Source organism: Ovis aries, chromosome 20 (assembly GCF_016772045.2).
Source record: "Ovis aries strain OAR_USU_Benz2616 breed Rambouillet chromosome 20, ARS-UI_Ramb_v3.0, whole genome shotgun sequence".
Classification (NCBI taxonomy): Eukaryota; Metazoa; Chordata; class Mammalia; order Artiodactyla; family Bovidae; genus Ovis; species Ovis aries.
In genome coordinates, this window is record NC_056073.1 from 3,162,511 (window position 1) to 3,189,810 (window position 27,300).

At 42.8% G+C, this 27,300-nt stretch overlaps 1 protein-coding gene across 2 annotated transcripts; it reads left to right on the top strand.

Moving 5' to 3' along the window:
- The first annotated feature begins 34 nt into the window (after window positions 1-34).
- On the top strand, window positions 35-27,100 carry RAB23 (RAB23, member RAS oncogene family). 2 transcript variants are annotated; one of them, XM_027958976.3, is made up of 7 exons: window positions 35-289; window positions 5,466-5,685; window positions 8,290-8,375; window positions 18,719-18,875; window positions 20,806-20,888; window positions 22,002-22,094; window positions 23,860-27,100. In XM_027958976.3, the coding sequence occupies exons 2-7, from the start codon at window positions 5,531-5,533 to the stop codon at window positions 23,997-23,999; spliced, it is 714 nt and encodes a 237-aa protein (XP_027814777.1). In that variant the 5' UTR covers window positions 35-289; window positions 5,466-5,530; the 3' UTR covers window positions 24,000-27,100. The 2 variants fall into 2 exon arrangements, with proteins under 2 accessions (XP_027814777.1, XP_011955829.1); XM_012100439.5 differs by having other exon boundaries at window positions 35-95.
- Window positions 27,101-27,300: the final 200 nt, after the last annotated feature.

A 27,300-nucleotide genomic window follows, 5' to 3' on the forward strand; every position in this document is an offset into this window, starting at 1 on the left:
CGCGCGTGCGCACCGCGAGCCCGGCGCATGCTCTGAGCGCGGAGGGGCCGGGCTGAGCGGAGGCTGGGTCCCCGCTCCTGGCCCTTCCCGGCGAGGTACTTCGCGCCACCCGTTCCGAGTCCTGCTGCCAGTGAAGTTCCCGAAGCATCCCAGTCACCCCTAAAGAGCGAAGAGGGCGCGAGCCGGCCGGACGCCCGGCCTGGGGCCGGCGCGCGCGAACGCGGCGAGGCGGCGGTTGCGCCGCGCCCCCGAGGAGCTGTGGCGCCGGGCGGCGGGCTGCACGGGGAGGGTGAGTAGCGGCTCGCGCCCGGGCCGGCGGCCGCTCTCCTCGCCCTCGCCGCGGCCCGGGACGCGCCCGCCGGGTCCTGCGCAGGGGCGCGGCGGGGCCTCCAGGCCGGGCGCTCGCTCCCACCCGGCCGCCGCGCGCACGCCTGGAGCCCGGGCGCGGGCTCGGCGGCGGCCTCCCCGCCCCTCCCCGCGCCGCCGTCTCCCCGCGCCGCGCGCCTCCCCGGCTCCCCCGGCTCCCGCTCTCCCTTCTCCCCGCGCCCCGCCCCCGGCCCCCGCGTCTCCCCGCGCCCGGGGCTCCCCTCGCCCCCGTCTCCCTGGACGGTGCCGGTCGGGGCTGGCTGGGAAAGGGCCTGAGCCCACCCTGACTTCCAGACCGGGTCCAGGCAGCGGGCCCCTCCCTGCCCGGCCGCACCCTGCCCGGGGTGTTGCCCAGGCGCCCCTGGAATACGGATGAGCCGGCTGCGCGCTCCCCTTGACGCCGGGCGCCGCGGAGTCGCTTCCCGTGGGGACGGGACCCTGAGGGTGTGACACGGGGACAGCTTCCCTGTCACGGCCCGGGCAAGTGACTTTACAGTCTGAGAAGGACTGTTTACGTCTCTAGATTTCATACAGGTCAGGGTATCTTCCAGGTAACTTTAGTGAACCTGAGGTTTTCCGTGTTTATACTCATACATGTGTTGAAGTACAGGCAGTGATGGAAAAACCACTGTTTTGATCATTGAGTTAACTCTTCCTTTTTTAATGTATTGGACTGCTGTTGATTGTAAAATTAAACTTGGGAATAGAACATATATACAGTGTTACTGTCAAGCTTTTAAGATATTAGAATTATCCTTTTCTAAGAACTTGATTGTGTTGTTTCTTTTTAGTCTGTAGAGAAGTGAGTGGCTGATAATCACAAGGGTCAGACTGCCTGTGTTAAGATCTGATTCAACTTATTTTTCTTTATATTTTATTCTTTTAAACATTATCATGTGATAAAGTGGACTTTGTTGGGGAGTGTGCAGTTCTGTGAATTTTAGATTCATGTAACCACCATAATAATCAGAATATCACTCAGTCTGTCGTCTCATAAGCTCCCCCTTACTCCAACCCCTGGCAATTACTGGTCTTCTCCAGAATGTCATGTAACTGGAATCATACAACATGCAAGCTTCTTTCACTCAGTATAATGCCTTTGAGATTCCTGCAAGTTGCTGCATGTATCAACGTATCCTTTTTTATTACTGAGTAGTATTCGGTGGATGGATATGCATCCACTGGAGGACGTTTGGATTGTTTCTAGTTTGTGGTGACTATAGCTGCTGTAATCATTCCTATGCAGGTTTTTGTGTGAATGTAAGTTTTTGTTTCTTTAGGGTACTGCTAAGATTGGGGTTGTAGGATCACATAAAGTATGTTTATAAGAAACTGTCACACGGGTTTCTAGAGTGACTATCATTTTGCATTCTCACCAGCAAAATGTGAGAGTTCCAGTTGCTCCACTTCTTGTCTAGCACTTGGCGTGGTCAGATTTTTTAATTTAGCCATTCTGATAGGCATATAGTGGTAATGGCAACCCACTCCTGTATTCTTGCCTGGGAAATCTCATGGACAGAATGTGAGCCTGGTGCTCTGCAGTCTGTGGGGTCGCAAAGAGTAGGACGCAGCAGCGGAGCCCAGTGTGTCTTTAACTAATGGCCAAAGCTGTTGAATATCTTTTTGTGTGCCTATTTGGCATATATAATCTTGGGTGAATATCTGGCCAAGACTTTCACCTATTTTTAAATTTGGTAGTTTCTTATCTTAACTTTTAAAGGTTCTTTATATGTTCCGGATACAAGTTGTTAGGTATATTTTGCAGCTATTTTCTTGCAGTCTATAACTTGTTTTATTGTTTTAACAGTATCTTTCACTGAGCTGATATTTTTAATTTTGATGAAATCTAATTTATCTATATTTCCTTTTGTACATCTTTTGGTAGCATGTCTAAGAACTTTGCCTAATCCCAGGTCAAGAAGATTTTCGCCTTCTAGATATTAAAGTTTTACATTTGGATCTGTGATCTATTTTGAATTATTTATATAAGGTGTGAGATTTAGGGGAAGGTTTACTTTTTTGCGTATGAATGTCCGGTTGCTCCATCACAGTTTGTTGAAAAGACTGCCTTGTCTCCATTTAATAGTTTGGCATTTTTGCCAAAAATCAATTGGCTGTATTTGCATGGGTCTATTTTTGGGCCCTCTGTTGTATTGGGCCTGTGCTGTGTATCACTCTTTTTTTGATGAATGTAGCTTTATAGTGTCTTAAAATTGGGTGGTATGGTTTTCTCCAACTTTCAGTCAGTTCAGTCACTCAGTCGTGTCTGAATTTGATTCATATTAAAGAATTTCATTTTGAGAGGATGCTATTGTAAATATCATTTAAATTTTTGGGGGCTTCAAATTGTACCTTGTTAGGATATTAGAAATACAGTTCAGTGTTGTGTGTTACTCTTGTATCCTGTGTCCTTGGAAATTCGCTTACTAGTTTCAGGATGGTTTGTTTGATTGCTTGGACAATCCATAGACAATCATGTCATCTGTGAATAGGGATAGTTTTTCCCCAGTCTGTAAGCACTTTGTGTATTTTTGTTGCTGTTGTTCTGTCTATGCCTAATGATAAACAGGAGTAGTGGAAATGAACATCCTTGCCTTGTTCTCACTCTAAGGGGGAAAGCAGTCTATCTTTCAGAATTAAGTATGATATTAGCTGTAGGTTTTTCTGTGTGTTTTTTTTTTTTAATAGATGCCCTTTATCAGGCTGAAAAAGTCCCCTTCTCTTTCTAGTTTGCTGAGAAATTTTCTGACAAGTGGATGTTGAATTATGTTAAATATTTCCTCTGCATTAGTTGATATGGTGATGGGGTTTTCCTTCTTTATTCTGTTAATGTGCTGGATTACATTGATTTTTTAATGTTGAAACAGCCTTGCATTCCCAAGTAAAGCCATTTGGTCCTGGTTATTCTTTTTATGCATTGCTGGATATGATTTACTCATATTTTGTTGAAGATTTTTGCATTATGTTCATGAGGGGCTGTCTAGTTTTTTTTGTGCTGTCTTTGTGTGGTACTGGTATCAAGATAATACTGGCTTTATAAAATAAGTTAGGGGATGTTTCCTCCTCTTCTATTTTCTGGGGGGATTGTGTATCATTCTTGAAAAGTTTGGTAGAATTCTTCAGTGAAATCACCTGAGTTTGGAGCTTTCTTTTTGAGTTTTTAAAGTTACAGATTTTATTTTCCTAAGTTATATCAATTTTACTGATTTCTTCTCTTTATTATTTCCATCCTTTTGCTTGCTTTGGGTTTATTTTGTACTTGTTTTTCCAGTTTTTTGAGGTGGGAGCTCAGGTTATTGCTTTGAAACTTTTTTTCTTTTGTAAGGTAAGCATTTAGTGCTGTAAATTTTCTCTATCAGCACTAAGTTAGTTGTGTCCCACAAATTTTTGACACATTGTATTTTCATTTTATTTCAATTCAGTTATTTTTAAAATTTCTCTTGAGCTTCTGCTTTGGCCCATGGATTGTTGAGAAATCTGTTTTTAGTTTCCAAATGCTTGGAGACTTTCCTGTTATCTTTCTGTTACTGACTTCTAGTTTGATTCCACTGTGGTCTCTTTATTTTAATTTTGTTGAGGGTTGTTTGATGGCCTAGACTATGTCCTATCTTAATACGTGTTCAGTGGGTGCTTGAAGAATGTTCTGCTGTTGTGTGGACAGCTCTATAAATGTCAATTACATTCTGATATTTTTATGGTGTTTTTAGAGTTTCATTTTGTTTTATCATGTTTTTTAGTATTTTTGAGTATTTCTTTGTGTAACTTGTTTAGCCGTGTAGATAATTTATCACAGTCTATTGATGTCAGCATTTTACTAGCTCAAGCGAAGTATGGAAACCTTACCTCCCTTCACATTCTTTTGTCCTCTCCCATGTATAAATAATTGTCTTAAATGTTTTCTCTACGTATATTGAAAACCACATCAAACAGTATTATGATTTTTCTTTCAACTGTCAAATGTAACATAGAACATTCAAGATGATACGTCTTTCTGTATTTATCCATATTTTTGCTTCTGTCATCTTTCTTTTGTTCTGATATTTTAGGTTGTTTTAATAATTTAATTATGTCTGAGGTAGAGACCTAGTACCTGTACTTTAACAAGTGCTTTTAGACGCTTCTTAAATCATGCAAGCTTATGGAGTGCTAGGGCCAGTTACTGTGTCTCCACTAGGGACAAAGAAAGGAATGCTCTTCACATTTCAGACATGTTTTGTGTAGTGGTTGTATAAATGAATTTTTGGTTCAGGTAGCTACAATATAATAGTTAAGTAGGTAGGAACTTAAATAGCATTAATAATTTTAAGAAATGTGAAAAAATTAGCCCTCTGTTCTAAGGGTCTAGACAGTTCATTCAGTCTCAAATGCAAACAGTACACGCACTACACTTCCATTGTGTGAATAACTATAGTCTGAAAGTAAAGAAAAAAATATGGTATAAGATTGTGTGTAATGGAGTCATTGTAACCTAAATACTAAAGGACTGTAACTTAAGGGCCGGATGCGATTACTTGGTTGCATAGTATTACACAAAACTCTTCTTTTGGGTGCGATCTAGGAATGTTAATTATCACCTGTGAGGATGATGAACAGTTTCCTTAGACTTTGTATTTGTTTCCCATTTGGTGTTGACTGTCTATGGAGGATTTCTTATGGTATATGAAACTACCATTTTTTCAGTGCTTAACTTCCACTGTGCTAAGTGCTTTATATGTATCGATCAACGATCCTGTGAGGTTAAATATCTTCAGAAAACTGAAGCTTGAAGAGGATAAGCAATAACTTCACGAAGTGCACAGACCAGTAAAAGGCAACTTTAAATCAGGCCTCAACTCTAAAGCCCATAGTCTTTATGGGCTAATCTTTGTGAAAGGCAGAATCTACTCATTTATCACTACCTGAAAGTCATACATTGTGCTGATTCAAAAGTGAATATTATTGTCTCTGTTTTCAAAGAATTTAAGTTAAATGAACAGAGTGGGGAGGGGGCCCCTTCATCATGGAAACAAATTCTTGGAATTCAGTTTGATTATTTCTTGATAAAATAATTATAGCTTATTTTTATGTCATGAAAAGAATAATTTCATTTTAAACCACAGGTTTGAGCGAGAAGATCTGATCACCTGGAATTAAAGTTGGCACAGAAACCTTTTCAACTCCAAAAATGTTGGAGGAAGACATGGAAGTGGCCATCAAGATGGTGGTTGTCGGGAATGGTGCAGTTGGAAAGTCAAGTATGATTCAGCGGTATTGCAAAGGCATTTTTACAAAAGACTACAAGAAAACCATTGGAGTTGATTTTTTGGAGCGACAAATCCAGTATGTACTTGGCCACTTTATCCTCTGGGTTTTGGTTTGTGAGCCATGTCCGACGACAGCGTCGGAACGCCGGTGACTGGTCACAGCACAGACGCTAGGCGGCGGGTGGCAGCGACGTTCGGTCACTCACTCCTTTGTGTGTCTTCCTGCCCTTCTCCCCCCTCCTCCATCTCTCCCTGTCCTCTCATTTTTCTTCTTTTTTGCTACCCTTCTCCCTTTTTCCTACGTATATGTGTTTTATATTTATTGGTGGCACCTTGGGCACATTTTAAACAGTCTTATTGAGTATTCAGTTGTGTTGGGTCTCAGTGTGGCGCAGGGACTCTGGTTGCAGCTCGCCTGCTCAGTTGCTCCGTGGCTTGTGGCCCTTGGCTCCCTGGCCGGGGTTGAGCCCTTGTCCCCTGTGCTGCAAGTCGGATTGCTAACCACCAGGCCACAGGGACGGCCCATCGCGGGCGCTTCTTAAACAGAAAGCAGTGCTTGATTCTGCTGAGACTTCTGTCCACAGTTTTATTTGGAAGGAAAGTTACCTTTCACAGTAATTTTCATCTCTGATATATTAAGGGATCTGTTTGTATAATCTTCTCTTTTTAAAACTGGACAGGACTGTGTAGAAGCTAGAGAATTATAATTTATTTTTACTTTAAAGAAATAAGAGAAAGATTCGAAGGGATTAAATATGCCTGTGAAAAGGAAATCCAGTTCTAAAACACATCAAACTAACAATTTATGTCCTTAGTCCTGAGAACTTTTGAGGTCATTTTAAATTGTAGGAGACAAACTAAAATTTATCACAGAGAAATAAGTAACATTAAACAAATCTGACTTAACTGTCCCAGACATTAGCATCAGAGATAATTGTGTTCATTATTTTTAAAATTGTTGAATTTATAATCTGTTTATCTTCTTTCTAAAACTACTTCTGTTTTTGCTTCCTTTCTTAGATGTCTTAAGAGGATTCATTTTAAATCTTGATGATGTTTATTTTTGTACTTGTTATCTGGACCCAATTAATATTTCAACTTTATAGTTGACCCTCATTGCTTGTAGACTCCATATTAATATTTGAAGTGTGCAGTTACTTCTCATTATTTGTGGACTTTATATGTGCAGATTCACTACTCGCTAAAATGTGTTTGCAGCCCTAGACTCGGGGCCCCATTCATGGACACGCACAGAGCCTCGAAACATTTGCATCACCTGCACACACAGGTCTGCTTGAGGCTGAACGAGACGACCTCCACCTTTTTGTTTCATCTCTCATAAGTACATAAGTGGCCTTTTCATGTTCTGGTTTTGTGTGTTTTGTTGGTTTTGCTGTTTAGAGGCCTAGAACTGAAGTGCTGTCTGGTGAGTTGTGATGTGCCTCATGGGGAAGACACGTGTGTTAGATAAGCTTCTTTCAAGTACCGGTAATAGTGCTGTTGGCCATGAGTTCAAAGTTGATGAATCTACAATATATATTAAATAAGATGTCTTTAAACAGAACAGTGCAGAAAAAGAAGTTATATATTGATTGGTTGATACAGTAGTAACCAGGAGCTTGAAGGCCCCTTGCCGGGTATTTTCGCTCAGAGCGGTGGTTCAGGACTTGCGGACCGGCTGTTGGCAGTGGCTCTATAAAAGGGCTGCTGCCTGTGAGTAAGACAGCAGGTGCGACAGGACAGTCAGTGTCTGCATTAAGGGGCCAGCACCCAGTGAGCTGCTGCTTCTCTCCCCCTCTCCCTCCCCCTCCCCCTCTCCCCCTTAGAGTGGGGCGACTGGCCTGAGGAAGCTTTCTCAGGACAGGCCAGGATCCTGTGGATACCGGCCTCCACAGACGCTCGGTTCCATGTACAAGATGGCATAGTATCTGCGTTTAACCTACGCATGTGCTCCCATAGGCTTTCCTTATCTCCACATCGCTTATAACATCTAATACAAGGTAAATGCTGCGTGGGTAGTTGCACATGGCATGTTCAAGTTTTGCTTTTCGGAACTTTCTAGAGTTTTTCCCACATATTTTTAAAAAATAATTTTATTTATTTATGGCTGTGCTGGGTCTTTGTGCTGAGTGGGCTTTTTCTCTAGTTGCAGTGCACGGGCTTCTCATTGCGGAGGCTTCTCATGTGCGGCACAGGCCCCAGGGCGTGACTTCAGTGGTTGTGGTGCGCGGCCTCGGAAGTTCCAGCTCCTGGTTCTGGAGCCACAGGCTCCATAGTGTGGCTCGCAGGCTCGGTGGCTCTGCTGCCTGTGGGATCTCCCAGGATACGGGATCGGACCCGTGTCTTCTTCACCACTGAGCCGCCCGAGAAGCTCCTCCAAATACATTGTCTGCGGTTGGCTGAATCTGCAGGTGTGGGCCCTTCTGATGCTAGGCCTAGAGCCGCCACTGTCTGTGACTGTTGCTGAAGGAAGAAACAGGACAGGTGACTCCAGGTCGTGTAAAGTGACAGCGTTAGTGGGTGTCTTTCACCCTTTACTCTCACTGTGGCTAATGGTATCAGCATTTAAAAGCACTGAAGACTTTTTCTGATTGAAGCCCACAATGTAGTTTTAATACCTCCAGATTTAGAAATAAAGACATTTCCTTTGCATATAAAATAAATTCATCTCTTGTTTCAGAGTTAATGATGAAGACGTCAGGCTCATGTTATGGGATACAGCAGGTCAGGAGGAGTTTGATGCGATAACCAAGGCCTACTATCGAGGTAAATTGTGGGTGTCTTTAGTCTGTTTGGATGTGTTCTTTTGGCTGAACAGAGAATTTTGCCTTTTTTGTACCCCATAGAAAGATTTCTCTTTAAGAATATTTACATTAATTCCAAAGTATTTTTTTAAACCCCAAGCCATTATTCTTATAAAGATCTTGTTGGGTGGTAAATAATGCTTTATACTATAGACTGTTTGTCTCCGCCTTAGAATTACATGACTCATACAGGCATTCCCAGACCTAGTAAGTCAGAAACTATGAAATGTCTTCTCTGACTCCAGGGAAATGAGTATATAGTCAGAGAATGGAAACTAAGAAAAAGGAAAACTCCAGCAAACAAAATGGCATTTTGTTATGACATTAATGTGTTTAGTCTTAAAGCCTTTTCAGGGTAAAGCCTTTTCAGGGCTGCACAGATTCAGAGATGTATGAGGTACCAGTGAAAGGAAAGAGCTACCATGATAGGATCTAAGACTGAATTGTGGTCAGAATTCCTCTTTTTACCTACCTAGCTTTTTTCTCTAAATTCTCAGTATATAATGTATTCTTTTTGTGAGAAATAGGTTGGTTTATTTCTTTTTAAGCTTTTAACACTGTGATTTGTCAGTATTACTTTTTCACTAGTGTGGTTATTTTTTGAGAAAGTAATTACCATTATGTATTTCTAATAAGACAAAATTGTGTGAGTCTGCAATTATCTCAAAGTTAAAAAAAGAACTGGTCATATGTGAAAAATGATTTTATTTGTATATGAATAAAAAGGAGAAGATGTTGGAATTGTACAGTTAAGGAGATCATTTGGGTCCCTAATTTAAAGAAAAAGACCAGGTAGCTAAAAATATTTTAATTTCCACTGCAGTTGAGGTTATAACCCTTTTTCCAGTTTTTGCCAGAAGACTGTGTTCATTATTATCTGTTAATTTTTTTAACTTGGCTCATCCAGTTTGTCACAGACTTCTGGTTTGTTTTTGTTTTTTTTTAACTAGGCCTCACTCTTTACAGACTTCTTGTTTTAACTTGTTCAGTTTAGTTCAGTTGCTCAGTTGTGTCCAGCTGTTTGTGATCCCATGGACTGCAGCACGCCAGGCTTTCCTGTCCATCACCAACTCCTGGAGTTTACTCAGACTCTTGTCCATTGAGTCAGTGATGCCATCCAACCATCTCATCCTCTGTCATCCCCTTCTCCTCCTGCCTTCAACCTTTCGCAGCATCAGGGTCTTTTCCAATGAGTCAGCTCTTGGCATCAGGTGGCCAAAGTGTTGGAGTTTCAGCTTCAACATCAGTCCTTCCAATGAACATTCAGGACTGATCTCCTTTAGGATGGACTGGTTGGATCTCCTTGCAGTCCAAGGGACTCTCAAGAGTCTTCTCCAACACCACAGTTCAAAAGCATCAGTTCTTTGGTGCTCAGCTTTCTTCATGGTCCAACACTCACATTCATACATGACTACCGGAAAAACCATAGCTTTGACTAGAGGGACCTTTGTTAGCAAAGTAATGTCTCTGCTTTTTAATGTGTTATATAGGTTTCTCATAGCTTTTCTTCCAAGGAGCAAATGTCTTTTAATTTCATGGCTGCAGTCACCACCTGCAGTGATTTTGGAGCCCAAGAAAATAAAATCTGTCACTATTTCCCTTGTTTCCCTATCTGTTTGCCATGAAGTGATGGGACTGGATGCCATGATCTTCGTTTTTTGAATGATGAGTTTTGAGCCAGCTTTTTCACTCTCCTCTGTGACTTTCATCAAGAGGGTCTTTAGTTCCTCTTCCTGCCCTAAGGGTCATGTCATCTGCATATCTGAGGTTATTGATATTTCTCTTGGCAGTCTTGATTCCAGCTTGTGCTTCATCCAGCCCAGCATTTCTCATGATGTACTCTGCATATATCATCCATTCTCTTTCGTATGTTTACAAAAGACATTCTTTGCCAGAAACTAAAAAGAGAGCGCATAATCATTGGTATTTACCCCTTAACGGAAGGGCTGAGGCTGAAGCTGAAACTCCAATGGCCACTCTCACAGCCACCTCATGCGAAGAGCTGACTCATCGGAAAAGACCCTGATGCTGGGAGGGACTTGGGGGCAGGAGGAGAAGGGGACAACCGAGGATGAGACGGCGGGATGGCATCACCGACTTGATGCACATGAGTTTAGGTAAACTCCGGGAGTTGGTGATGGACAGGGAGGCCTGGTGTGTTGCAGTTCATGGGGTCTCAAAGAGTTGGACACGACTAAGCGACTGAACTGAACATCTTAATTTACTATGGGTGATATTCAAATTTCTTTTCCCTTTGTTTCATTTGGACTAGAAGGCTTTAAACAGATTTGATCTCCCTGTATTTAACGTTTTAATTTAAAGCTATCATAAGTGTATAAATAGATCTGTTAAAAGCTTTTCTTAAAATGTAACTTTTTTTAGCCAACTCTGTTAAAATAGCAGAGGGTGGATACTGAGCCAGGTCTTAAGCCTTAGCTTTTTCCCCCTCACATCCCTATTTGAATGAAGGAACAAATAGTAGCAACATTATGTCAGTTTGACATATTGGACATTCTTTTATGCTTTTTTTTGAGGCTCCATAAGAATGCTTTTGGCTACTGACAGCAGAAAATTGATTTCAGACTGACTTACTTACTGTCTGTTGACTTGTTAGTGGGAGTAGCTTTCAGTTGCAGTTTGTTTGGACGGTAGCCTCGCTAATCTCCGGGCTGGCACCCTCCCCACGTGGGGTTCCTCCTCCTGTTGATTTTCCTCTAGGCTGCAAGGTTACAGTGCCTTGTTCACATCCTTGGGGACCCAAGGTTACTTGATGCACAACTGTGCATCAAAAGTCCGCAGCTTTTATCTGATCAGACCACCTTTGACCAGATTACAGTGAGAAGTCAGAGGAAGGTGATTAACCTAATCAGCTTGGTGCACATGGGGCCCCCCCAGGGCAGATGGTAGGGTTGGCTGCCTAAACTGTAGGCTGCTGTTCAGAGAGGGAGAGGTGTTATCAGAAGCAGGGACGCAGGATGACAGTTGGCACCAGGTAACATCTGCTTCTAGTGTAGATTCCAGTGATGATTTAATTAAGCAGAAATAAAGAGTAGGGAGAAAAGGTAAGATGGGCAGAATGAGTTCAGACAGAGATTCAGCCACTGAAACACTATGCCTTAAAAAATTATGACCTACTAATTTTCATTCTAAAAATGTGTTACTCAAGATAACATAAAAATTATATTTAAAAAATTTATTATAATTCATTTAAAAGACCTATTACAGCACAAGATTGTTGCTCCAAGAGATCGTTATGTTCTTAGAATACTGGCTTAATTGCACAGTGAGGCATGTGGAAACATGATTTCCTTGTCAGTAGTTTAAAACAGCGCAGATCATATTAGGAAGCCTTTAGCATCCCAGATGACTCCTCTTAAACTATTAAGAAAGTCCACCCTTGGCAATAGAAACTATACTTAGAAAGTTGCATACAACATAAAAGAGATTTTCATTACAGTTTTTTACTCTGACTTGGTTCTCAGGGAAAAAAAAGCTTCTGACTAAATATATGGAAATGAGGTTTTAGACTTAAGACTTGTTATTTCAGATTATGCACATAAATAGCTGAGCACTAAGAATTGATGCTTTTGAACCGTGGTGCTGGAGAAGACTCTTGAGAGTCCCTTGGACTGCAAGGAGATCCAGCCAGTCCATCCTGAAGGAAATCAGTCCTGAATGTTCATTGGCAGGACTGATCTAAAGCTGAAACTCCAATACTTTGGCCACCTGATGCAAAGAGCCAACTCATTGGAAAAGACCCTGATGCTGGGAAAGATTTAAGGCAGGAGGAGAAGGGGACAAGAGAGGATGAAGTGACTGGATGGTGTCACAAACTCAGTGGACATGAGTTTGAGCAAGCTCTGGGGGTTGGTAATGGATAGGGAAGCCTGGTGTGCTGCCGTCCATGGGGTTGCAAAGAGTTGGACATGACTGAGCGACTATACTGAACTCACATAAGTAGAAGAAAACACTTATTTTCTTAAAAAAAAAAAAAAACAACTTTATTTCACAAATATAAAGGAATATAAATTGTTGGAAATTGAATAGCTCTGGACAAGAAACTGGTTGTAAGTTATAATTATAAACACAAGAATTAAGGAATAACAGAATTAGATTGCAAGTGTCAGGTTTGTTTTGAAGTTACATGAGCATAGAATCTGTGACAAATTGGTTCATTGAATGATTTGTGTGCTTTAGGTTATAAAGTGTCAAAAAGAATAGGGGCCAGCATTTTAAATCCTTAGTAATATCTATAATAGTGTTTTTAAAACCTTGTGATTCTGACTGGCCTTTTCCAGTGTTCTCTAGAGCAGTGTTTCTTCAACTTGCTGTGCACAGGAATCCTCTGAGGAGTTCCTTAAAATGCAGCCTGACTTCCCTAGATCTGCGGGTGGCTCCAAGAGCCTGCATTTCCACCGCCTCCCAGGTGACACTGATGCTGCTCATCAGGCACTCTGGACCAGCCTGCAGACCGTCTTGTAGTATCTGTCAGTGGTTTGAGGACAGAATTAACTCTGCATATTACGTATCTTGGAGAGTATTTTCTGAATTGTATTAAAATATGGTGACTTTTTTGGAATGATATTGTTAATGAGGAATAAATACTTGCTATTGGTGATCTTGTCATTGACACCAAAAATTTATTCAGAGCTCTGTATTCTGATCTGTGCATAAGTGGGGTAGTTTATTAACTGTTAGAAGTGATCCATTTATGTTATCTATGATGTTGAAGAAACTTTTCCAGTGCTCCAGTTTTTAGGGTAGGTAGTATTGAAGGTATGTTGAATAATAGGAAAATAAAGCTCTTTGTAAAATATATGGATAGAAGACATTAGCTGCCTTTCAGTGTCAACAACAGAGAAATTAAAACATTAACTTTTCCAAAGATGCTTAGCACTAACAGAGCTAGAGGTTGGAGGAAGAAAAAGAATGGAGAGCAGCATGGGGTCATTTTATTTTATCTTTTTATGGTCATTTAAAAATTAAATATAGTTATAATTGATATATGGCAGAAAACAGCACAATATTAGAAAGCATTCATCCTCCAATGAAAAACAGACGCATTAAAAAAAATAGTTACAATTGTCATGCTGGAGAGGCATCGCTCCTGAAGGCAGGGAAATGCAGCTCCCTGCGTCTGTGTCTCGCCTCCTCTTCATGTGTGCATGGACGGAGGAGCCTGGTGGTCTGCCGTCTGTGGGGTGGCACAGAGTCGGATATGACTGATGCAGCTTAGCAGCAGCAGCAGGCGGTAGGAGGAGGCCTTTCCTTGGCGATACCCTCAGCTCATGGCCCCTCTGGCCACTCTCTCTTCAACTTGATGTTGGAGCATAGCTGATTAACAGTGTCATGATGGTTTCAGATGAATAGCAAAGGGCTTTAGCCATTCATGTACATGTACCCACTCTCCCACAAACTCACCTCCCATCCAGGCCAACTCCTGGTCACTCTTAAATAATTTTTCTCAGCTGCCTCAGTGATTTCTAGTCATAAACATGTCTCAGTTTGGTAGTAGGAATAGCCAGATAATGTAAGTTAAATCTCTTTTTCTCTGGGACTAGCCGGCGGTCTGGGAGGGGAATGCCGATGGCTTCACTCCCAGCTCCTTCCGAGCGGGCCCGGCCCTGAGGCCCCTGGAGCAGGCACGGAGCAGGGTGGTGTGGTGCCGGGGCCTCTGTGTGCAGATGGCGGCAGGTGCTGTTCTCTCTAGGATTTCATCCTGGCTTCCTCGGTGCTTCCTGGTCTTGGGGGACAAATGTGTCCTTGATTCTGTCAGCTGACTTCCTTTTTGTGGGAGTCAGCACTCCACTTCCATCTTACCTGGTGCCAGCTCCCAGTGCCCCGAAGTGGCCCTGCTGGATGTGGTTTGAAGTGATCCTGCACTGGCTTATGTCTTGGACGTGGCTCACCTCTGCCCATGTGAGACCCACGTGTGCTGTTGGTCCTGCTGTTGGTGGAGGCAGAGTTACCCTGCAGATGCAGCTCTTGTCTGCTGGTCCCACCATCCCATGCTTTCTCAGCTTGGATGCGGGCAGTGCTTCTATAAGGAAATCCTTCGAGAATCTCCTGCCTTTCCACTTCTCAATTTTTAAAAAATCTTTGAAGAGCTTAAAGGAGTTCCAGACTTGTATAGTAGATTTGTAGGCATTTTCTTTGTAAGTTTGGCAAATAATGATCTTCTCACACACATTGTGGAATCTGGTGTTTGCCATCTGTTTTGCCAGTACCTCAGTCAGAATTCTGGAAGAGTCTTCTTTTATTTTTTATTTTTATTTTTTATTTTTTTTAGTATCGTTTAGAAAGGGCTTTTTTTGTTTATTTAGCTTTTTGGGTTTTCTGCAGCCATGAAATTAAAAGACGCTTACTCCTTGGAAGGAAAGTTATGACCAACCTAGATAGCATATTGAAAAACAGAGACATTACTTTGCCAACAAAGGTTTGTCTAGTCAAGGCTATGGTTTTTCCTGTGGTCATGTATGGATGTGAGAGTTGGACTGTGAAGAAAGCTGAGCGCAGAAGAATTGATGCTTTTGAACTGTGGTGTTGGAGAAGACTCTTGAGAGTCCCTTGGACTGCAAGGAGATCCAACCAGTCCATTCTGAAGGAGATCCGTCCTGGGTGTTCTTTGGAAGGAATGATGCTAAAGCTGAAACTCCAGTACTTTGGCCACCTCATGCGAAGAGTTGACTCATTGGAAAAGACTCTGATGCTGGGAGGGATTGGGGGCAGGAGGAGAAGGGGAGGACAGAGGATGAGATGGCTGGATGGCATCACCGACTTGATAGACATGAGTTTGGGTGAACTCTGGGAGTTGGTGATGGACAGGGAGGCCTGGCGTGCTGCGATTCATGGGGTCGCAAAGAGTCGGACACAACTGAGTGACTGAGCTGAACTGAAACTTAAATATCCATAATGCATCACAGTTTCATCTGTACGCATGGATAAAATATTCAGTTAGAGGGAGTTAAAATAACTAGTTGTCCCTATTTGTCAGGATTATGATAACTGCAGAAGTAATCTGGGTGGTCTTTTTTGTTTCTTCTTTTTCATTTTGATAGTATACTTAGGTAAAATGAGATGTTCACATAGCTTAAAAATGGGTAAATTCTAAACAGCTATACAAATATAAGGTGATTTTATTACAAATTAAAAAGTAAAAAGATGAAGTGGTCACAATATCCACTCTGAAGGCTTCTGTCAGGCGGGTCTTCCTGCTTCAGATATTTGTGTCCCCTTTTTTCTGGAATTACTCTTGCTATGATACTTCTTTCATCTGAGTTCAAGTTTTGTATTTTTGTAGGGCTATTCAGTTGTTTGGTAGTTTCTCATTTAAAATTGGGTATGACGACCCTGTATGCAAGACAGGGAAAGAGACACAGATGTGTATAACGGACTTTTGGACTCAGAGGGAGAGGGAGAGGGTGGGATGATTTGGGAGAATGACATTCTAACATGTATACTATCATGTGAATTGAATCGCCAGTCTATGTCTGACGCAGGATGCAGCGTGCTTGGGGATGGTGCATGGGGATGGCCCGGAGGGATGTTATGGGGAGGGAGGTGGGAGGGGGGTTCATGTTTGGGAATGCATGTAAGAATTAAAGATTTTAAAATTTAAAAATAAATAAATAAATAAATAAAAGAAAAAAATAAAATTTATATGACATTTATTTTAGGTGAGATGTAATTTACAAATAAATTTGTATATATTTAAAGTAAAAAAAAAATAAAATAAAATTGGGTATTTCTACTTTTCTCCTTTGGTTTGATAGTCACACATTCTTTTTATTCTTAGGGTGATTCCTTTTAGCTTAAGATTCCGTGTTGGGTTACAAACCGCCTCCACACACACACCCACCCCCACACAAACACGGGGTGGGTGTGGGGTGTAGAAGTGAGAAGCCAGCGAAGGAAGGAGAGCTATCCGCAGAGGGTGCAGCGATGAGCTGGTTACTGCTCCAGGCAGCTGGGGTCCACCCTAGTTAGGTGCTGGGGAGACAAGCTGAGGTTTTTACCCCCCCCCCACTCCTCCCTAGGCGTCAAGGCCTCACGGGGTGCACTAAAGCAGGGGTCCTCTGAGGCCTGGGCAGACAAGCACCCCTGCAGCCTGTGCTGGAGGTGAGAGAGGGCCCCCAGCTCTCCTGCGTCCACCTCCCTGTGGATTAATCGAGTCCAGGTCCCTCTTCCTCCTCCTCAGCGGGCACTGTGCCCCTTCCCAGTCCTGTGGGTTCTCTCCACACAGCCCCCCACTAAAGAATTTTGAGTTTTATGGACAGATTTTTATCCTTTTATCCTTGATTTTTTAAAAACAAAATTGTGCTTTCCTTAATTGCCCTTACTGCCCTCACCTCTGGCGCTGTCTGCTCAGATTCCTGTTGCTTGTTGGCTGCTTTGGCTTGTTTGCATGCTTCTCTGAATGTTTGTTTGTCTTCTTGTGACTGAGACCTTGTAGACTTGGAAATGCCCTATTGGACCCTCAAATTTAAATGACACTTGACTGGATATAAAATTCTGTGTTTAAAGCTAACAATTTTATTAACAAAGAATGGTTTCTTAAAGTATGAGTAAATAATGTTCTATTTATAGTTTAAGTAAATATGAGAGTTAAACATAAATTTATTGTCCAGTATGCTACTGTGATCGCTTCAGTTTCTTTTTCCTCCAATTCTGAGAAAGTCTCAGGGTGTGTCTTATCAGTCTGCCTGTCCCCTGAGTTTTGCATAACTGATTTATTCTTTGGTTTCAAGCCTGTTGTAGTGGAGGGAAGCATCTGCTTTTCAGCCATAGTGAACTGCCGGTTTCTCCTTCATTAATTGTTCTTTGGCTTTCTTCCAAATTCCCTCAGGGGATGAGCACCTCTGTTTTGGCCTCCGAGTGTCCTAGTAGCGCAGTGTTTGTGTCTGGCCTCCGAGTGGCAGGAAGGTCACACCTGAGGGACTTGGAAGGAAGGCGCAGCAGTGAGGAGTCCTCTGGCTCCAGCAGAGTCTTCCCTTGTCACCTGCTCTTGTTACCAGGCTGCCTGATTCTAGAGCTAATCGTTTGTCAAAACCCTCTTCCAGAAGATTGCTGCTTATTTTTAAAATTAGATATTATCAACCTAATATGATAGTTGATGATTAAAATATTGTCAGTGAGTATGATATGGGAATTAAGTTGAACAGGATGAAAAACTAAAACTTTCTTCCTCTCTGTCATATATATTTTACTCTTGGCACTGCACTGATTCTCTTTTTTTTGACATGTAGACACTATTGTATTTATCATTTGTCTATTTTCATTCTCGTCTGCACGGGCCCTTGCCGCTGCGCACGGGCTTTCCCTAGCTGGGAGAGTGGGTCTGCTCTCCCGTGCTGGGGCGCTGGCTTCCCACTGCTCTGGCCTCTCTCGTGGCAGAGCACAGACTCTTCACACGCGGCCTTCAGTAGCTGGAGCACGTGGGCTCAGTGGTGGCGGCTCGTGGGCCCTAGAGCACGCGGGCTTCAGTAGCTGGAGCACGCGGGCTCAGTGGTGGCGGCTCGCGGGCTCAGTGGTGGCGGCTCGTGGGCCCTAGAGCACGCGGGCTTCAGTAGCTGGAGCACGCGGGCTCAGTGGTGGCGGCTCGTGGGCCCTAGAGCACGCGGGCTTCAGTAGCTGGAGCACGTGGGCTCAGTGGTGGCGGCTCGTGGGCCCTAGAGCATGCAGGCTTTAGTAGTTGTGGTACTTGAGCTTAGTTGGTCCTCGGCATATGGAGTCTTCCCTGACCAGGGATTGAACCCCTGTTCCCTGCACTGGCAGGCGGATTCTTACCCACTGTGCCACCAGGGAAGTCTGGCATTGGTTCTTAAGTTGTGTTCTTTAGCATCATTGCTATTCTTCTAAAATAAAATAATACAGATTTTTTTGAAAGTAAATAGAATGAGAAAATTGTGCTTTTTCTTAAATCTGCACTGAAGGAAATTAAGAAAAAAGTGACAGGGATTAACGGGAAGAATTTGGCAACAGCCTGTTATTCATGCCCAGTTTACTGTTCTCTCTGGCTCTTATGGTATCATTAAACTACTAGTATTTTGTGGTATTTCACAAGGAATGTGTATAATTTTGAGGGCACCTTGACACTTGCACAAATTTGAGAACCACTGTTCTTGGTAAAAATTGGTTCTCTGAAATGGAAAATAGAGTTTATATGTTAAAAAATTAAGCAGTGCTACAAAGATGAGTTCAACATTTACTTACATAAAAATCATTTTGAGTACATAAAAGTTGTCTGCACCCTGCATAGGACTGTTTCATTAATGTAAATAACATTTTTATTTTGTGACCTTACAGGAGCCCAGGCTTGTGTACTTGTATTTTCTACCACAGACAGGGAATCTTTTGAAGCCATTTCCAGTTGGAGAGAGAAAGTGGTGGCTGAAGTTGGAGACATACCAACTGCGCTCGTACAGAACAAGATCGATCTCCTGGATGACTCTTGTATAAAGAAGTAAGATGGCTATTGTTGAGGGGGTGGTGGTAATTCTAGAAAGATAAAACCTATTTTATTTCTTTGCATAGACTTACAAAAGACAGGTTTATACTTAAAATTTTCTGTGAGCTATTGTGTGACTGGTTTGAGTTTTTAAAAGTTCACACTGAATCAGAAGTAAAGAAAATTAAAGGAATACATTTTGGAGACCCTTTTAGAGTTCTAGGTCCTTGCAACTCAATCCAACTCTGTGTGAAGTCAAAGCTAGACAGAGTGTGAGTGTTAGCTCTCTGTGTGCTAGTGTCTAGCATGAGTGTGTTGATGAGGTTGAATAGGTAGGCAGGTCAGAGTCGCAGTTTTGTGTGCTCAGTGCCGTTATGTTCACGTGTGTGACCGGCATTTGGCATCCAGGTAATTTCTGTCTGTAAGCATTAGTTTGTCGCATTATTGGCGTTTTGCTGACTTTGAAAATAGTTGCCTGGTTCTTACCTTATTTTTTTTTTGGCATGTTCATTAGTCATCTGATGCTATGTAACAAATTAGCCCAAAACTTAGTGGTTTAAGACAACAAACATTATTTCATAGTTTTTGTGGGTCGGGAATTGGGGAGTGGCTTAGCTGGGTGGCTTCGTTGTCAAGATGCTGCTGGGGCCTTGTGGTCACTGGAAGGCTTGACTGGGGCAGGGGGTCTGCTGTCAGGCTGGCGCCCTTGCTTGGCTCCAGGCAGGAGGCCTCTCTTGAGCTGGGAGTGTCCTTATGGCATGGCAGCCTCTGTCCCAGGCATGTGATCCCAGAGAGGGAAAGGCAAAAAGCCTCAGTGCCTCTTAGGGCGCTTATGAGGGGAATCTGAGTCACACACTGTTGTGTTATTGATGACACAGACCAACTTGATTACAGGGAGGGGCAATGTGGGCAGAGGAGTCACTGGGAACCCTTGTAAAGAATCAGCAGCTGTAATGAAACTAGAATTAGGGGTCTTCTCTTGGAGACACTTGAACATACTGACTTTGGCTTAGGCAGCAAAGTAGTTTTGTAGCCAGTAACAGTAAAATAGGTAATGCAGTTAAGACTCTTGGAGTGTAATTAAATTCAAGTGTTTTTAAAAATGGAAGAGGGAAAATTAAAGTATTAGATAAAGAAAAGTGATATTTAGCTATTCTAAGGCTAGAATTAATGACTTTATGGAAAAGTGTCTTTTACAATTACAGTGAGATGGCTGGTGTTTACCCTCCAAGAGCAATGACAACTGAAAATCCTCCTCAGGCACTACCCCCCTCGGGCACTGACCCCCGCTCAGGCACTGATCCCCCCACCTCAGGCACTTACCCCCCCCTTGGGCACTCACCCCACCTCAGACACTGACACCCCCCCAGACACTGACCTCCCCGCCTCAGGTACTGACCCCCCACCTCAGGCACTGACCCCTCCCTCGAGCACTGACCCCGCCTCGGGCACTGACCCCCCCTCAGGCACTCACCCCACCTCAGACACTGACCTCCCCGCTTCAGGTACTGACGACCCTGCCTCGGGTACTGACCCCCCCCCGTTGGGCACTGACCCCCCTCCCTTGGGCACTGACCCCTCCCCCTCGGGCACTGACCCCTCCCCCTCAGGTAACTGACCCCCCCCCTCAGGTACTGACCCCCCACCTTGGGCACTGACCCCCACCTCAGGCACTGACCCGCCTCAGGCACTGACCCCTCCCCCTCGGGTAGTGACCCCCCACCTTGGGCACTGACCCCCCCCCCCCTCGGGCACTGACACCCCCTCAGGCACTGACCCCCTGCCTCGGGTACTGACCCCCCACTTTGAGCACTGACCTCCCCCTCCTCGGGCACTGACCTGCCTCAGGCACTGACCCCTCCTTAGGCTGTATGCAGTGAATGTAATAAAACAAGTGCTCAGAAAGTACCTTTACATGCATTTTTTTTTTTAACTTGATGTGTAGTGAGGAAGCTGAGGCGCTGGCAAAAAAGTTGAAGTTGAGATTCTACAGGACTTCAGTGAAGGAGGATCTGAATGTCAGTGAAGGTAAAGTGCCTTCTTAACACTAATGGCAGGACGTTTGTTTTTTCTTCTTATGCCTTTTCTCTGTGTTGTCTGGAAATCATGTTTGTATTTTTAATGTTTTTATTTAGTTTTGCTTGCACCGCCTTGGTTGCCGTGCAGGCTCTCTCTCTAGCTGTGAGGAGCGGGCTGCCCTCTGGCCGCGTTGCACGGGCCATTGTGGAGGCTTGCCTCGTCCTGGAGCACTCTTGGGCGCCGGCTCAGCAGCTGTGACCACAGGCTTAGTTGCTCTGTGGCACGTGGAATCTCCCCCACCCAGGAATCCAGCTCGTGTCCCCTGAATTGGCAGGCGGATTCTTACCCACTCTGCCACCAGATAAGTTCTAGCAGTCTTATTTGTAATGAGAATAGGATTTTTCTCGTTGTTACATGTCACCAAGTAAAGGCTTGATGCTGCTCTGGGTTTGAGTCCTCAGTTATTTACTAATGTCTTTGAATAGTTCTTACTCTACAGAAGAATTCCAGTGGGCTTTTGTTCTGTTTTTTATCTTTAAAAATACAGCTGACTGTGTGTGTGTGTGTGTGTATATGTGTGTTTTTCAAGCGTACCTTCTAAAGTTGCTGCATCGTCCTGGAACATAGCAGTGGACACCCACTAGGTAGTTACAGCAACCTTAACTTGTATTTCCTACTTTCTGGGATTGGAGAAAGATGATGGTTATTTTTCTCATTCTGGAATTGCTACTTATTTTGTTAGATTGCAGCTTGATTGTTGGTTCAGTGTCCCAAGTAATACTTCTCACCTAAAGAAAGAGGCATCTTTTTAAGACTGAGTCAGATTAGTGTTGCTAAATATTAATCACTATTAAGGTATACTTAAGACTAAAGAGCTAATGACTACAGTGTTATTTTATTTCTTTACTAATGAAATGCCATTGTGTATTTATTAGTATTACCATCATAATTAGGTATTACTCAGATAATTTTTAGAAGTTGAATTTTTTTCAAGTCATTTGTATACTTCTAATTTTAAATTTGTTTCGTAAATATAAATATTATAAGTGATGTAAAATAACAGGTTTTACATGCATAGATTATACTGACCTGGCAAGGTTTCTGGTTTTGTTTTCATTCCAGTTTTTAAATATTTGGCTGAAAAATATCTTCAAAAGCTTAAACAACAAATAGCTGAGAATCCAGAATCAATGCATTCAAGTAGTAACAAAATTGGTAAGTACCCAGAATTTTAGCCCCATGTTTACCTGGCAAATTTATTTTCCATTCATTATCATATTTACTTTAAAAGATACAGTATGCTCATTTCTTTAATGAAATGTGAGATTATTAGGAGTGTCAGCTCTCTTATTAAAGGTATATTGAGTTAAAAGATTGTTTACCTGAGGAATTTTCTAAAGGTTTCTCCCGTTTGACTTGATAGCTGCCCTGTCTTGGCACCTTTTCCCTTTCCTGCTGCCTTGCTTAGTACCCAGCCTGGTTTTAGCATGCGATGCCAGCAGAGTGTTGTGCTCGCCAGGGAGCAGGGACCATCTGCCCATGTCTTGACTTTGGATGGTGGATTTCTGGGAGGACAGGTATCAGTCCTGTTCTGAGGACCCTTGCCTGCACCCTCACCTACACATTCACACACGGCATTTTCTTGACCTGTTTTAACTTTTCTTTACCTTTTTTATTGCCTGTGTTTCTACTGTCAGACCCCGCGTGTGCTCTGACCCATGCCCAGGCAGTAGTGCCAAGCTGCTGTCGTGTCTGGCTCCTGGGCCCGCTCTGTGTCCTCCAGTCCGCTGAGTAGAACCTTTTGCTAGATTCTGGTTGTGGAGCACATTCAGTGCAGGCTCACTGCATCCCAGCATTTGAAGACTGTGTGGTCCATCCTTCCTGCGCAGCCTTCCATCACATAGCTTGTTTGCTGTTTACTGAAGGCCCGCTGTTAATCTTGAGTCTTGTCTTTTGCTCATGTTGGCTCTTCCGTCAAGAATGGCCTCCCCTTCCCATCTTCTGTCTGGAACTGTGCATCCTTCGAGGTCTGTGTCCAAAGCTCTTGACTCTGGCTGGAGCACGGCCTTCACTTCTCTTAAAGGAACAGAGACCCGAGTGCAGGGTGTGTCCAGGGCCCAGTCCCTTCTTCTGTCGTTTGTCCTTCTTACAAGTTAGACGTGTTGACCTTTCCTTTGAGCTGTCTGTGGGACCTTGCGTCTCTCTCATGACACCTAACGTCATGTCCTGCGGCATCACTGCACCCCTCAGAGTGTAGGCCTCTTGGGCAGGAACAGTCTTGGTGGTCATGGTATCGCCCAGTGTCTGTGGCAGAGTCTTGTGTATCATGGATGGTAAATAGCTCATGGATTGGAGATTACATTGTGGGACCCTCATAGTGCAAAATGAAAACTGTAACAGTTGAAAGTTTTTCTTTAGCTCATCATCCCTTTTGTCTGCGCATCACTTTGAGGGTCTGCAGACCATCTTGCCATGGTTTTAGGCTGGACAGAAGCATCTGCCATCACTGCCAGCTCTTAGTGTGTGGCATCTTCATTATATGACATAAAACAAGACAGATGCTACTGAGGAAGTTCTGTGATGTGAAGTTAGTAAGTGAAGTTTTTAAAGTGATCATACAGATTTTAAATTTCAAAAACCGATTGTTACTGAAAAGAGGCGGAGGGGTGTGCAGAGAGTGTCGCCTTTGGGCAGCAGAGGCAGGAAGGCCTCCGTGCACTCTTGACCCCACATATGCGTCCTGCAGCGCTGCGGGGCTCTGGGAGACTGGCGGGGAGAGACTTCACTTCCACCCTCCTGGTTCCTTTTGAACTTGAACTCTTAATTGTCTATTAAAAATGGATGAAGTGAAAACAATAGCTTCATATTGTAAATACTTGCAAATGTCGCTAATTTACTAAGAAGCTGGGAGCACAGTCTTGAGTCGATGAGCCTGCCGTCCTTCAGTGTCAGCATCTGTATTGTCCCTCACTTTATCCAGGGGTCTTTAGCACGTCTGCTGGGAGTCACTTGGGTCAGAATTCAAGTACCCTCAATGGTGGAGATGTCATCAACCTCAGGCCCAACAGACAGAGGACCAAGAAAAACCGAAATCCTTTCAGCAGCTGTAGCATACCCTAACAGGCCTCAGGGAGGAGGAAATGGAATTACATTGTGCAGTAAGAAACGTCCAGCTATCACGGTATGTCACACGATGTTTCGCAGACTTTGCACCTAATTGGCTGAAAATTGACAGACTTAAACATTATCCTGCAGTGCTTTTCAGAATGGAGCAAGATCTCTGAAAAATTACTGCCCTGTGGACGCATTTTAATTAATTTTTTTACATTAGACGAAGCTTCTCCTGTTATTGAAGGAACGATATAAGAAACATCAAAAACAGGTTTTGCTGAATTTGAAATGCAGAAACACATAAATGAAATGCCTAAATATATTGGTATAGATTTTAATATTAGAGGTCAAGGAAAGATAGCAGGAGTTCTTTTTCTGAAATTGGTCATCTAGCTTTTCCGGGAAATAATGCTGACTCTTGAGTACTTAGAAGAATAATATTGAAAGGCGAGCGCTAATCTTGCCAGACTGCATTAGTGTGTACTTTACGATGTTACTTGTGCAGTGTCTGTATATGTGGAACATGGCGGTGTGTGCATGCAGATCCCTGGTTCTGGAGTAAAGGAAGGTATGTGCAGCGTTTAAGGACACATGGAATCTAACTTGTTCATTCATGAAACCATTTATACACTTATGTGTATTTCTAAGTTTTTATTTTCAAACGAGAAATTCCAGGTAGATACTTTGCAAAATGAGGTTGAATTTTAAAAGTGCTTTGTGCCAAAAATCTCATACCTAATTCTCAGTGCTTTACCAGAATTTATACTGTTGATAATCTCTTTTAAAAGCAGCTCTCCTCTCTAACAGGGTAGGTGAAAGAGGAGTGTAAATGCACCAGTGCTAGAGCCCCTCCCAGGTGGCACTGGTCACGGGATCTTGTCCACGTCCCTGCACGTGGGTGGCAGGCTCGCGCTGGAAGATTCAGGACCCCTGCCCTAGGCAGCGTGGCCACCCCACACCCGGGGCCTTTTGCTGTTGACAACACAATTCTGAACTTTTAGGATTATACTAGCAATTTTTTTAAACATACAAGAGGTGATTTTTTTTGTCTTAAACCACATTACGGATTTTATAATGCCCTGCAACTCTAAAGCTTCTTTTTGTTTACACATTTTCGTATGTTTTTTTCAGATTATAATTTTAAAATTTCTATAACCTTCAGTTTGTATAGAACTTTCTCAAGAGCTCTGTCAGCACCAAATACAAAGTAATTTAAGAAGTGATTTTAATATGTAATCTTGTGGCAGAGCATACATTTTGTGATTTGGACAGTAGCTTTCCAGTGCAGATAAATAATTGCATGAACTGTACTAAAACTGGTTATCATTCATCAATGACTTGTTTTTAACCCCTTGCAACATATACCTGGTCTTTACAGGATTTAAAAATATGTGAAAATAACTTTTCTTAGAAAGTGTGTCACGAAGTCATTTTTCATTATTTGTACTAAATGCATAATGTTTTATATATTCCTTTTATATGTTTTCTCTTTTTAAGTCTGCCATCTGCACCACCCTCATCCCCCTGTCCAGATTAATGTTGAGAACAGAATAGAATTTTTTAGGGCATGTCTTTAAATGGTCAGGAGTGAATGTTTGCTTTTCATAATATTGAAATAATCTGGCATTATCTATTTCAAAGTAATATAAAATCTTTTATTTTTATGTCACCAGTTGTTACCACTCCCACTGCTGGCAGTGGGGTAGGTGTTGGGGGAAAACCCTGTTCCTGACGTTGGGTGCCCAGTGGCAATTCATCTTCCCTTTTCTACTCTCTGGAAATACAGTCCCTTTAATTTTTGCACAAAATATATTTTTCAGCAGTCTTTATAGCAGAAAAATCATAGTATATAAAATGTTGTAGTTCTATTTCACATTAATTAAATGTATGTGGGTAAAAGTTTGTTATTTTTCTATATAAAAAATGTAATCTCTGATGATGGTTGCAGTTCCCTTGATATCTATAATATCTTATGTAGTTTTATTTTTTTAAGGAGAATGGGATCTTTGTTACACGTTTGAATTTTTAATTTGCAATTCTGTATTTTACCTAACCATAATTGGTTAGTTTAAATAATTAAATAGGCCCCAAAATCAGCCCCAAGTTACTTTCTCAGTTTGTAAAACCTTCAAAATTGACACTAAATTTTTTTTGCCAAGACCTTTAATTCTTTTAAATAACTACTAATTTCTGAACCGTGGCTGCTGAAGAAATAAGGCCCCAGGACACTGTGCATCTGTGCACTAATACGCTTTCCTACATCGTGGCTGGTCCTCAGCTGTGGTGTGGTTGCCTTGTCTCAGAATGCTCAGGATTCCTTTTCCTCTTACGTCTGCCTATTGAATTAATAGCATATGGAATAGCCCACATGAAGCAACAGAATTATATTAAATCAAGCTAAATGGTTTCCTTTTTATCTACCCAAAGTTGACAACGCTCATATACTTCTTCAAAACCAAGTGAAACTATCATTACCAAGAAGAGACCGTGCCACCATGGCCTGAGCACACGCTGGTCTGGGTGTCCCCGGAGCTGGCAGTGCCGTGCATGGGCAGGATCACTGAAGGGCCCCTCTGTGCCCGGAGGCCAGGCTGGGCTCTCCTCTGAGATCCTGGACTCGGCTGCAGGACCTGACATCCCATATTAAAGACTGTCAGATTCTTGCCTCCTTTTAAACACCTTTCAAATAGTTGGTAACTTGCTGAGGTACTCCCGTCACTAGGGTGTGTTTTTCTGGAAACAAAATGAACTGATCGGTGAAAATCTGTCCCACATGCACTCATCTGGTGAACGAGGCAGTCCTGGGCTGAACTGGAGTGAATGGGAAGGGCAGGATTCCCAGATGCTGACAGTCTTTGAGAACTTGAGGAAAACCTGGTTGTCTGCTGAAAGATAAAGATGGAACAGAAAATCTTTTATCTCATAGTGAACCTGATGATAGCAAATGAGTTTGACAAATCAAGAGACTTTGCTACAGTTATCAGTAAGGATTAATGTCTCCCATGAGAAGAGATGTACGTAAGGTGGACTTGGGCTGGCATTGAAACTACCATGAATGTCCTCAGATTATAACTGCTTTTTATGAAAAGACATATAAATATATAAAACCAGTCTGGAGCTTGAGTGTTTTTTTTTTCTTCCCAGTCTGAAGAAGTACCTACCTTTTAATGAAAACTGAACGTGATGTATTCATTTTGAAGTATTTGGGGAAGGTAGTAAGCACTATCAGATAGTCTGTAGTTGTGCTATTTATACAGATAGAATAATCAGTACACTGGTTATCCTTGTTAGTGAACAAAATGCAATCTAA